At 47.3% G+C, this 12,824-nt stretch overlaps 1 protein-coding gene across 2 annotated transcripts in view; it reads left to right on the top strand.

The window, feature by feature from the left end:
* Window positions 1–4,002: 4,002 nt before the first annotated feature.
* The window catches only part of spata4 (spermatogenesis associated 4), a 49,740-nt gene continuing 40,918 nt past the window's right edge, over window positions 4,003–12,824 (top strand). For both annotated transcript variants that reach the window (XM_072515789.1, XM_072515788.1), the window contains exon 1: window positions 4,003–4,298. In XM_072515789.1, coding sequence (XP_072371890.1) covers window positions 4,018–4,298 — 281 coding nt within the window. In that variant the 5' untranslated portion in view covers window positions 4,003–4,017. The remainder of the gene's footprint in view (window positions 4,299–12,824) is intronic.

Below are 12,824 nucleotides of genomic sequence, written 5' to 3'. Positions count from 1 at the left end.
AACACCTCCACCCTATCCCCGTAACCCCATCCAACACAATGTTCTCTCTTAGTCCCTGCAGGAGAAGATAACCCATAATAAGAAGGAAAGGAGTCCGTGTGGAGTTTGCACATTCTCCCTGTGTCTGCGTGGGTCTCACCCCCACAACACAAAGGCTTGCAAGTTAGGTGGATTGGCCACGCTAAATTGCCCCTTAATTAGATGAAAAAGAATTGGGTACTCTAAATTTATAAAATAAATAAATGAAATAATAAGGAGAGGGAAAAGATGGGCGAGGGGGGGCAGAATTCCAGAGTTGCGAGTCTTCACCCTCCATGAGGAAAAGTTTCTGGAGATCACAGGTTGCCCAAGGAGTGAGCAGTGACCGACAGTGAGGTTGGCCTGCGCCAGAGAAGTGGAGATCCACTGCACCTTCATCCAGATGACCTGTCTCAATTAAGTTGTCGCTGTCCCAGACAATTATCCTTCCCTTTCACTGACCCCGTACAATCCACTGTATTGCAGGATCACCAACTGATGAGGCTGGACTATCTGGGGCAGACTGCAACATTGAATTTCAATACCCTGATCCCGCCTTCCCCCCATATCCCTCGATCCCTTTAGCTATACCTAATCCCAAAAGCTATACCTAATTTCTCCTTGAAATATCGCAGGAGAAAGACTATGTCCATGCATTGCACCTAATTCAACTAAACAAATGCTTGGAGGACATTCATTCCACAGTTCAATCTCTATGGCAATACTTGATCAATCAGGGTCTAACTGTCTGGTTTGAATTTAAACAAACATTTGGCAGTTAACTGTTCTCTGCTGCCTTCTCCATGACAACCGACGACCAATCAGAACTCACTTGCCAACCAATCAGCACTCTCTTCTCATGCAGTATAAATTGTTGTCACCTTAAAATTAGCATGCTTACACCTCTGTCCATATGAGGGCAAGACGAAGGCTTGGACAGCTTGCCATGATTCAACAGTATTTCTCTTCTACAGTCACATTGGAATCAAAACATTAACTCTCTTTCTCTCTCCACAACCGCAACCAAACTTGCTGAAATTTTCCTGCACTTTTTTTTTTATTGTCCAGCATCACAACGGAGAATTGCGGCCAAAGTTTCTGAACTGGGGGTAGGCCGATTTTAATAGAGCAGACAGGATCTGGCTAAAGTGGACTGTGAGCAGCTACTTGTAGAAAAATCCATATCAGAGTGAGTAGTGGGAGTCATTTAAAAAGGGAATATAGGGAGTACAATGCCAGCATTTTCCCATAAAGGTAAAGGTGGGACCAAAATATATAAAACGATGAGGGACATGGAGTAGACAGGAAGAAAATGTTCCCCTTGGCGGAGGGATCAATGATCAGGGGGCATAGCTTTAACGTAAGGGGCAGGAGTATTAGAGGGATCTGAGGAAAGACTTTTTCACCCAGAAGGTGGTAGGAGTCTGGAACTTAATGCCTGTAAGGTGGAGGGAGTGACGCTCATAACATTTGACAAGTATTTATGTGTGAGCGGCACGGAGGCACAGTGGTTATCACTGCGGCCTCACAACGCCAGAGACTCGGCTTCGATTCCGGCCTTAGGTGACTGTCTGTGTGGAGTTTGCTTGTCCTCCCCGTGTCTGCGTGGGTTTCCTCCGGGTGCTCTGGTTTCCTCCCACAGTCCAAAGCTGTAGAGGTTAAGTGGATTGGCCATTCTTTTGAGGTCCACTAACAAAATAGGAAAAAAAGGAAACAAACTTATGCTAAAATGCACCTTTGTGTTCAAAGATGTGCAGGTTAGGTGGAGTGATGACGATCTGGGGGATAGGGCAGGGGAATGGGCCTCGGTGGGTTACTGTTTCAGAGGTTTGGTCCGGACCCGATGGACTGCATTATCTCCTTATGTACCATAAGGATTCTATACATTCTACGTGCACTTGCGATGCCAAGGCTGAAAAGGCTAGAGACCAAGTGCTGGAAAATGGGATTAGAATACTTAGATGGTTGTTTTTGTCTGGTGCTGACGCGATGGGCCGAAGGGCCTTTTCTGTGCTGTAGACCTCTATGACTCTGTGACAAAGAGTCCAGAGAACTCTGGATGTCAAGGGATATACAGCATTCAGTAAGGAAAAAAAGGGAGGCTTATGGCAGATTCAGGGGGTTGAAAAACATTGATGACCTGGCCTCGAGGAGTTTAGAACAAGCAGGGGGGGCAATTCAAAAATAACTTAGGGGAACAAAGAGGGGACATGAAAAAACAATGGCAGGAAAAATAAAGGAAAGTCCCAAGGTGTTTTATTTTTTTTTAAATTTAGAGTACCCAATTATTTTTTTCCAAATTAGGGGCAATTTAGCATAGCCAATCCACCTAACCTGCACACCTTTGGGTTGCGGGGGTGAAACCCACGCAGACACGGGGAGAATGTGCAAACTCCACACGGACAGTGACCCAGGGCCAGGAATCGAACCCGGGCCTTCAGCAATGCAGTCCCAGTGCTAACCACTGCGCCACCCCTCATTTTATAAGCATATTAATGGGAAGAGGGTAACCAGAGGGATCAAAGTGACAACATTTATGTGGAGCCGAAAGACTTTGGTGAGGTACTAAATTAGTATTTTACACCTATGTTCACTACGGAGAAGGACAATGCAGCTATCGAAAACAGGGAGGGGGACTGTAATATAATCGAATAGATTAACATTGAGAGTGAGGCGATGTATCCAAGATGGCTCTGTGAGGCAGGGGAGGAGATTGCAGGGGCTCAGACATTAATTTTCAATTAATGTTGTCCTGCAGACTTCAGTAAGGCTTTTGACAAGGTCCCACACGTGGGACTGGTGAAGAAGGTAATTGCCTGTGTAATGTGATGCATTTTGAGAGGACTAACAAGGCAAGGGAATACACAATGAATGGTAGGACTCTAGGAAATACAGGAGGGCCAGAGGGACCTTGGTGCACATCCAAAGATGGCAGCAGGACAGCGTGTAAGGTAGTTAAGAAGGCATACAAGATACATGCCTTTATTAGACAAGGCATAGAATTTAAGAGCAGAGAGGTTATGATGGAGCTGTATAAAACACTCATTAGGCCACAGCTAGAGTACTGTGTGCAGTTTTGGTTAACATACTACAGGAGGGATGTGATTGCACTAGAGAGGGGGCATAGGAGATTCACCAGGATGTCGCCTAGACTTAAGCTATGGTTGTTCTCCTTAGAACAGAGAAGGCTGAGGGGGGACCCGATTGAGGGGTACAAAACTATGAAGGACGTAGATAAGAGCAGATAGGAAGACACTTTTCCCCTAATAGAGGGGTCGATAACCAGGGGGAATAGATTTAAGTTAATGGGGCATGAGATTTAGAGGGGATTTGTGTCACAGCTTTTTCACCCAGAGTGGTGGGAATCTGGAACTCATGGCCTGAAAGGGTGGTAGAGGCGGGAACCCTCACATTTATGAAGCAGTAAGAAGTCTTACAACACCAGGTTAAAGTCCAACAGGTTTGTTTCGATGTCACTAGCTCTCGGAGCGCTGCGGGAGCACCTGAGGAAGGAGCAGCGCTCCGAAAGCTGGTGACATCGAAACAAACCTATTTATGAAGCATTCAGGTGAGCACTTGAAACACCATAGAATACAAGGCTTCGGACCAAGTGCTAGGAAATGGGATTAAGATAGGTGTTTGATGGCCGACACAGACAGAATGGGCTGAAGGGCCTCTTTCTGCGCTGTAAAACTTAATGGGCTTCCCACCCCTCAGGGACTTCCCCCTTTGATACCCACAACTGTCAATCAAAAGGCTCTGACGTCATCACCGAACGACGCAAGGCTCCGCCCTCTGTCCCGAAGAGACACCAGGACCCGCCCCCCGTCGCCATGGTGATACAAGGCTCCGCCCTCTGTCCGGAGGAGACCCCCATGGTCCGCCCCCTGTCGCCTTGGAGACACAAGGCCCCGCCCTCTGGTCCGCCCCCTGTCGCCATGGTGACATCAGGCTCCGCCCACTACCCCAAGGAGAAACCAGGACCCGCCCCCTGTCGCCATGGAGACGCAGGGCTCCAACATCTGTCCCCAGCAGCCAGCAGGCCCCCGGAGACATTCCGAGATGCTCCGTGTTCCCTCGCTGTCCCCCAGTGAATCTCAGTGCTGGATTCCTCAGCCGCCGGGCGGATCCAGGCCCCCCACCCGGACCCCCGCACCCCGGCCCTCCGCCGAAAGACACACCGCCTTCGCCCCCGTCCCGTCCCGAGCCGGACTCGCCCGGGAGGTCATTAAGTGGCTGCAGAGCCTGGACCTGAGGTTCCCCTTCAAAAATGTCAAGACGTGAGTGCCAGTCAGAGGCTGGGGAGGAGGGGGTTGGTAGTGAATAGGGAACAGATGGGGAAAGAGGGGGTAACTATAGAGGGAGGCAACTGGAGAGTTGGAGAGGGATCACTACATAGGGCGAGGGGGTGTAATTATAGAAGGGGAGAAGGGAGATAACAATAGAGTGGAAAGGGGTAGCTAATGGGGTTGAGAGGGGGGTAACTACAGAGAGGGATAATTGGATTTTGTTTATTGTCACGTGTACTGAGGTACAGTGAAAAGCATTGTTCTGCGAACAGCTCAACAGATCATTAAGTACGTTAAAATAAAAAGAACATACATAATAGGTAAGATAAGGTACACAATGTAACTCCGTAAACACTGGCATCAGGTGAAGCATACAGGGGTGTAGTGTTAAGGAGGTTAGTCCATAAGAGGGTCGTTTAGGAGTCATAACCGCGGGGAGGAAGCTGATTTTGAATCTGTTCATGCGTGTTCTCAGACTTTTGTATCTCCTGCCCGATGGAAGAAGTTGGAAGAGGGTGTGAGGGAAGCTATGGAGCGGCGTGAGGCGTAGCTATGGACGGGTCATAGATCTCAGAATTTACAGTGCAGAAGGAAGCCATTTGGCCCTCGAGTCTGCACCGGCTGGTGTCTGCACCAGGTGTGAGGGATAGCTATGGAGGGGGAAAAGGGCATAACTATAGAGGAAAGGGAGTTGGGACAACTATAGGAGGTAACGAGAGGGGTAACTATCGGGGTAACTATGGAGGGGAAAGAATGGGGTTAACTATCGAGGGGGAGCATGTCATTACGAGAGTTAGGAGAATGTTGTAAGTGTACAGGGGATAGATGTTACCATGACAGATATTTATCGTTTAACTATCAATCACAATACTACCCTGAGATATACCAGATACTCCAGGTAAATGTTGTCACTTTTCAAAGTGATTTTATCAGAGATTGTGTCGAGCTAGAGTGTTCTCTGTAGCCAGTTAAAATGGCTAACTCCCGATTTAGAATGGCTAACCCCGATTTAAAATGGTGAACGGAAAAGGCTGATGGGAAAATCAGCCAACAGGAAGAAAACAAGCAGCTGCAGGTAAACTGTGTATTCACCTCTGGGAAGGCCAGACAAGATCGATACCTGCAGCCATCAGCACAAAACACCAGCCATCTGAATACTAATGAGCAATCCCCGGGAACAATGTGCAACATTTTAGACACAAAGCCAACCCAGACTTTTCGGCGCCAACAGGAGCCTACACAAAGGGAGGTGAACGATCACCCCAAGACCGCCCATCGATCAAGGAATCGCTCCAGCATTAGAGAATATCGAACTAAGTGATTGGGACAAAGTCCAATCACTTGGAACCAGGTACAGGATCCGCCCCGAAAGGCGGGAAGCCCCTGGGGACTATAAGTATAGAGTCCAAGCTCAAATCAGCCCTTCTCCTCTCTGCCACCCTTCTGCAACTCCTTCTGCTGACCTTCTGCAACAGCCGCTCAAATCGTAAGTCTTACTTCAACGCTCGCTACGAGATAGGCGCTCCTAGCTATCGATCTGTACCAGCTTCGAATCCCGCAGGCTCAGAACCCAAACGAAAGGCCATTCGTTTCCCTGACCTGGTGGGCCATTTCCAAGTTAAGTATTGGCCTGTTAGTTGTAGGAAGTAGCTTAGAAGTAGAATTTATGTGTGAGTATTGATTACTGTATATAATAAATGTGCGTTGATTTAACTCTTACTAAGCGGTGTGTTGGATTATTGATCATTACTCTGACTTGAACCACGTGGCGGTATCAGAAAGATACCTGGCGACGCAAGAGCAAAGGTGATAGAACAGAGCAATTAAACTAAGGCTAAAGTTAGCAGCAACATTTGACGACATCCTGACGGGACCCGATCTAGAAGTGGAAAACCACTCCGGGAGAACCCAAGAATTTGAATTAGAAATCCAATTGGAAACAGAAAACCACAAGTGTTCAAGCAGTTCTGATCAATACTAATAATTCGGAAGTGTGTGTATGCATGCGTAACTAACAGGGCTATAAGGTAAAACTGATGGATTTTTGTTGCGTCAAAACTATCGGAGGTTTGTATATCGAAAAGTAGTGAAAGCAATACCCGTATTTACAGCACCGCCTTAGCTCCCCTGTTCCAAATTTAGAAGAGGCATTCGGATAGGCAAGATGGCAATGCAGGCAATGTAGCGCCTCATGAACCCTGAGGAATTTGCGGTCACAGCGACCAGCAGCAGTAGAGTGGGACAATGTCCCATTTTGGAGGAAGAGATCAGGAAATATCTCAAAGGGAAAGGATGGCCCCTTTGGAATGATTTCTGTGATAACGAGGAATCAGGTCCCGGGAGTATAGGACATACTTGGTGGGAGAACCTGAGCGAGATCCACAAAAAGAGCTTGGGAAAAGCTCGCAAGCCGATGGCAATCGTGTCCTGCTTGCCACAATTGCGAGGCACAGAGGAGGTCGTTAAGACGCTTCGCAAAGAAGTTGAGGGCATACATCGGATGAGTAAGGTCGATGTAAGCGAAGTAGAAAGAGAGAATATGGAATTGAGGAGGAAATTGGTAGCAAAAGATGGAGAGGTGGATGACGCCAAACGGGCTCACCAGTCTTGTCTGGCGCATTTAAGCAGCTTCCAGTCTCAATACGAAAAGGCCTATCAGGACACGCAACATGCAGCCCTGGTACGAGAGGAGACAGAAAAACAGGTAGAGACATTACAGAAACAGTGTATGATCTCAAGGCAGCATTAAGAGCACTCTATGCTGCCACCACAGAACAAAGACAAAGCACCTTAGATCACGCAAAGTGCCGGAAGCAGATTGCAGAGCTGCAATCATTGCTTTCTGTTCAAAAAGGCTTTCAGGAAACCTTTGAGGAAAAGTTAGATCAGGAAGACGGCCCTGATTGGGAAGAGTTAAACGAAACAGCGCAGAGATATGTTCAGGGAACATGTGCGCAGGAAAAGCCCCAAAAGAGAAAACCACCCCAACCCCCCACACAGCAGATAGTTCACGCTCCAATGAACCCTGTAACCACCCTCCGCACAGCCACACCGGACAATACGGAATATCTATATTCCACCCCCTTAACAGTGACCCAATTACGGTGAGAAGATCACACCGTTCCTCCCCACCTCAGACCCCCACCATTTCTTTGCCACAGTTAGACATCAGGCGCACATGTATAGATTTACATAGATAGATTTACATAAAATTTACAGTGCAGAAGGAGGCCATTCAGCCCATCGAGTCTGCACCGGCTCTTGGAAAGAGCACCCTACCCAAGGTCAACAACTCCACCCTATCCCCATAACCCAGTAACACCACCCAACACTAAGGCCAATATTGGACACTTAGGGCAATTTATCATGGCCAATCCACCTAACCTGCACATCTTTGGACTGTGGGAGGAAACCGGAGCACCCGGAGGAAACCCACGCACCCACGGGGAGGATGTGCAGACTCCGCACAGACAGTGACCCAAGCCGGAATCGAACCTGGGACCCTGGAGCTGTGAAGCAATTGTGCTATCCACAATGCTACCGTGCTGCCCCACGGCCTGGATGAGTGAGAGCATGTAAAGCTCACAGTTTTAAGTTTAGATCCGTCGGTAGCAGCAGCCCTTCCCAACCCACAGAATGTACGAGGAGGCACCCTTGCAGAAATGCATACTGCGATCCTGAATGCGATCGGGTACAACAGGGGTGACCCCATAGAAGGCCTCAATAAGTGCAGGCAGGAGAAGACAGAACACCCCCCCAGCATTTGCTGGACGCCTGTGGATTCATTTCACAGCAGTTTTTGGAAATTTAGAACGTGCCCATTTGTCCCAAGACGGTATGGCCAAATGGACCCGCACCCTTATCTCCCATGCCACAGAGGCAGGACAAAAAGCCTGTATGAATTATGACCCCTCAGAGTAAGCCCACAATGAGAAATGGGTTTTAAAAAGATTGTCCCGCGCCTGGGAGCAGTCTGTACAAAGCAAACCCGCAGTTTAAAAATCCCGAAGAACAGCAGGCAGAAGCAGACAAACCCGCAGTTAGGGAACCCGAGGAAGACCAGGCAGACATGCATCCAGTTAAAACGCACCAGAACCCCGCATGGGTAAACGAAGGAAGCAACAGCCACCCCCCCCCCCCCCCCCAGAAACCACTGGAATGTTATAATTGCGGACAATTAGGACATTACGCACGAGAATGTCAAGCCCCCCTGAAACTGCAACGGAATCAGCCCACAAATGCCCCCCGAATCAGCGAAGACACCAACAGCCCCGACCCCCCACCCAGGGAACCATACCCAAGGGAACAATGCACCAGAGAGCCTGCTCCACCATATGTGCCTCAGGGGTCATGTTACAACTGTGGGCAGCCAGGACACTTCGCCCGAGATTGCAGGAGACCCCCACCAGCTAGACTAGCCCCCAGATATGAAAGAAAACACCACCCACAGTAGCTACAAGGTCCCAGCTGCCCCATGCAAACTGTGAGCGCTTATCCACCACTTCTGGCAGCGTTACCTCGGCAAAGCCACTTCGTTTTTGTTTCACTCCTCCTTCCTCTCTTCTTCGGTCACGCTGCACTCCCTCCATATGCTAGTTACACCCCAGCCCAAATGTGATTTACGATGTCCCGTATTCTGATGGAACCTGCAGAATGTTTTATGTTGTTTGTAAGTTTGTTAAATGTTGTAAGTCCGACAGGAGACATTTTTTTTCTCACTGCCCCACGCCTATTTGTCCGAAACCTCTGAGGACTTGCCTACAGAGACTCACTATCTTCAGACATTAGTTCAGCGGAACTAGCTTGTCTGCAGAGACTGGTTAAGGAACCAGACGCCCGTTCGTAACTGCCCTTCTGGTTCGACGGATAGAACCACTACGGCAGCCCAACCACGATGACTACATTTCTTGCCCGTTCTTGTCGGTTGCTCAGGCAGTGGAGAAACGGCTTGAGACCCGCCCTGCCTGGGAACCCCCCGCTGGTCAACTACGCTCGGGTAGGAGAGACACGGCATTGGTAGCCGTCCTACCCGGGGACTCCATCCAACGCTTACTCGTCGCGGCCCATACGCACCTTTTTTTGGCATTTTTCAGTTCAAAAAGTTTTGTTTGTTTAGGTAACCTTTAGATTGCCGGCCATCTGCTATTTACATCCTGGAACATTTGGATGCTAAATCAGCACTGTTTCATCATTGGGAAGTGTGTCTTCTCCTAAAATTAGTTTATAAAAAAAAAAATGAAGACGTCACAGAGTGACCAATTATAAAGGGAATAATTGGCACCAAAGGACAGACACACTAGCGTACAAGATATTAAACAAAGATAGTTACAGACACTATGCTTGTTTCTACAGAACTCCAGAAGCTCCAGGACCGGAGAAAACAAAGAAAGAAAAGGAAAGAGAACAGGCATGAGGACTTCCTTCATATGGATCAACATAATGTTTATGGACATTTGGTTGCACGTGACCGCGAACCCCATGACTTCAAGACCCCCAGCTGTTAATGTTTCACTTTCCCGCAGTACCCAGAGCCCAGTCACCAGCGACACCACATCATCTTGGTGTGCCAGGTTTATAACCTGGTACTCCCTGTCCTATGTGATCGAAACGCTACTAGCGTTGGTGATACTCTGCTGCGTTGTGCAGACTATGCGTCTACGGAAATGGAGGAGAGCCTACCGCGCTCGAACCCCGGTATATAGGATCAGATCCCCTATGTTCGGTTACGACCAGACCCCCGCGATCTATAATAAAGTACATTCACTTGCGTTAATTGTTATTGTAAATAAAGAACTGTAAAGAACTTTTTCATGAGCAAATTGTATGATCCTGAGCTTGACTGCCAAGCCAGGAAAGACTATATGAAATGCTATGATTTTGTTGTATGATTGAGGAAGGTAGGATAATGGAATGTTTAAGTGAGTGTAGTATATTAAGAATAAGTTAGACGTTCCCAGTTTATTGTTTTGTAATGCATGTCCCTGTCTGACATAGCGCCCTTAGAATTGTTAGTTAAAATTTTTTGTGCATAGCTATGGTCAGTGCAGAGGCCATGATGGGAGTGTCCCCCCCAGGTCAGGGAATGGAAAGCAACATAATGATGTGATCCTTCACGCTTCGCGTTAGGATCACAAGGAGGGACTGTAGCCAGTTAAAATGGCTAACTCCCGATTTAGAATGGCTAACCCCGATTTAAAATGGCGAACGGAAAAGGCTGATGGGAAAATCAGCCAACAGGAATAAAACAAGCAGCTGCAGGTAAACTGTGTATTCACCTCTGGGAAGGCCAGACAAGATCGATACCTGCAGCCATCAGCACAACAAAACACCAGCGATCTGAATACTAATGAGCAATCCCCGGGAACAATGTGCAACATTTTAGACACAAAGCCAACCCAGACTTTTCGGCGCCAACAGGAGCCTACACAAAGGGAGGTGAACGATCACCCCAAGACCGCCCATCGATCAAGGAATCGCTCCAGCATTAGAGAGTATCGAACCAAGTGATTGGGACAAAGTCCAATCACTTGGAACCAGGTACAGGGTCCGCCCCGAAAAGCGGGAAGCCCCTGGGGACTATAAGTATAGAGTCCAAGTTCAAATCGACCCTTCTCCTCTCTGCCACCCTTCTCCTGACCAGATACCTGGCGACTCTAGAGCAAAGGTGATAGAACAGAGCAATTAAACTAAGGCTAAAGTTAGCAGCAACATCTCACATTTTGGGAACTATTCTTTTCCTACTCAGTACTTTAATATAACTTGATAAATATTTAGTCAAATGAATATCTTTATTGTGACATGATTTCTTTAAGTACCAAAATTCCAGTTGTTCTGTCACCAAAATCTTTAACATAATTAAACTTTTCATAGATACATAGAAGATAGGAGCAGGAGGAGGCCTTTTGGCCCTTTGAGCCTGCTCCGCCATTCATCACGATCATGGCTGATCATCCAACTCAATAACCTAATCCTGCTTTCTCCCCATAGCCCTTGATCCCATTCTCCCCAAGTGGTATATCCAGTTGCCTCTTGAATATATTTAAAGTTTTAGCATCAACTACTTCCTGTGATAATAGATTCCACAGGCTCACCACTCTTTGTGTGAAGAAGTGTCTCATTATGTCCGAAATGGTTTAACCTGAATCCTCAGGCTGTGGCCCCTGGTTCTGGACACACCTATCATTGGTAACGTCTTCCCTGCATCTACCCTGTCTAGTCCTGTTACAATTTTATAAGTCTCTATGAGATCCCCCCTCATTCTTCTGAACTCCAGCGAGAACAATCCCAACCTAGTCAACCTCTCCTCATATGACAGTCCCGCCATCCCTGGAATCAGTCTGGTAAACCTTAGCTGCACTCCCTCGAGAGCAAGAACATGCTTCCTCAGATAAGGAGACCAAAACTGCACACAATACTCCAAGTGTGGCCTCACCAAGGCACTGTACAATTGCAGCAACACATCCCTGCTTCTATACTCGAAACCTCTTGCAATGAAGGCCAACATACCATTAGCCTTCTTTACCGCCTGCTGCACTGCATGCTTGCCTTCAGCGAATGGTGCACAAGGACACCCAGGTCCCGCTGCACACTCCTCTCTCCCAATTTACAACCATTCAGGTAGTAATCTGCCTTGCTGTTTTTGCTTCCAAAATGAATAACCTCACTTATCCAATTATACTACTTCTGCCATTGATTTGCTCACTCGCCCAACCTGTCCAAATCTTGCTGTAGGATCCCCGTATCCTCGTCACAATTCACCCTCCCATCTAATTTGGTATCATCTGCAAACTTTGAGATGTTACATTTTGTTTCCTCATCCAAATCATTAATATATATTGTGAATAGCTGGGGTCCCAGCACTAATCCCTGTGGTACATCACTGGGTACTGCCTGCCAACTTTTCATTCTCGAAAAAAATTGTGTTAAAGCAGACCTGGGAGTGTAAATACAAAATTTGTCAAGAGTTTGGCTTTGTGACTTGTTTATAGTCATACTATTGCTTAGTATAATTGGGTACTCTTTCTTCTGGAGTTGAAAGGGAAGTTTACATCTGATGGGCTCAATATTACTCAATGAATTAACACACCATTTTCTTGAAATCTGTCGGTTCGAATTTCAGCGCCTATCATTTCCCGAACTGCTTTCTAACGACCAAGCTTTTTCCATGACAAAGTCCTTGTTTTGGAGTCAAGTTTTGTGGCAACATTATAACTGACCCTTCCTTGGATCCATGTTTGTATAGTGGCCTGCTCACAGGAGTTAGACTGAATTACTGGAGGGTATAGATCTTGTCATCTTCTTCATGTATGGAATCAACACTGATGCATTCTTTTAAATCGCTGACAACTTTTCTTAAACATTTCATTCAGTGAATAGCTGTTTAGCACACTGGGCTAAATCGCTGGCTTAGAAAGCAGACCAAGGCAGGCCAGCAGCTCGGTTCAATTCCCGTAACAGCCTTCCCGAACAGGCGCCGGAATGTGGCGACTAGGGGCTTTTCACAGTAACTTCATTTGA

Source organism: Scyliorhinus torazame, chromosome 9 (assembly GCF_047496885.1).
Source record: "Scyliorhinus torazame isolate Kashiwa2021f chromosome 9, sScyTor2.1, whole genome shotgun sequence".
In the NCBI taxonomy this organism is placed as follows: domain Eukaryota; kingdom Metazoa; phylum Chordata; class Chondrichthyes; order Carcharhiniformes; family Scyliorhinidae; genus Scyliorhinus; species Scyliorhinus torazame.
Note: the sequence above shows the minus strand (reverse complement) of the source record. Positions and strands in the feature narration are given on the sequence as shown.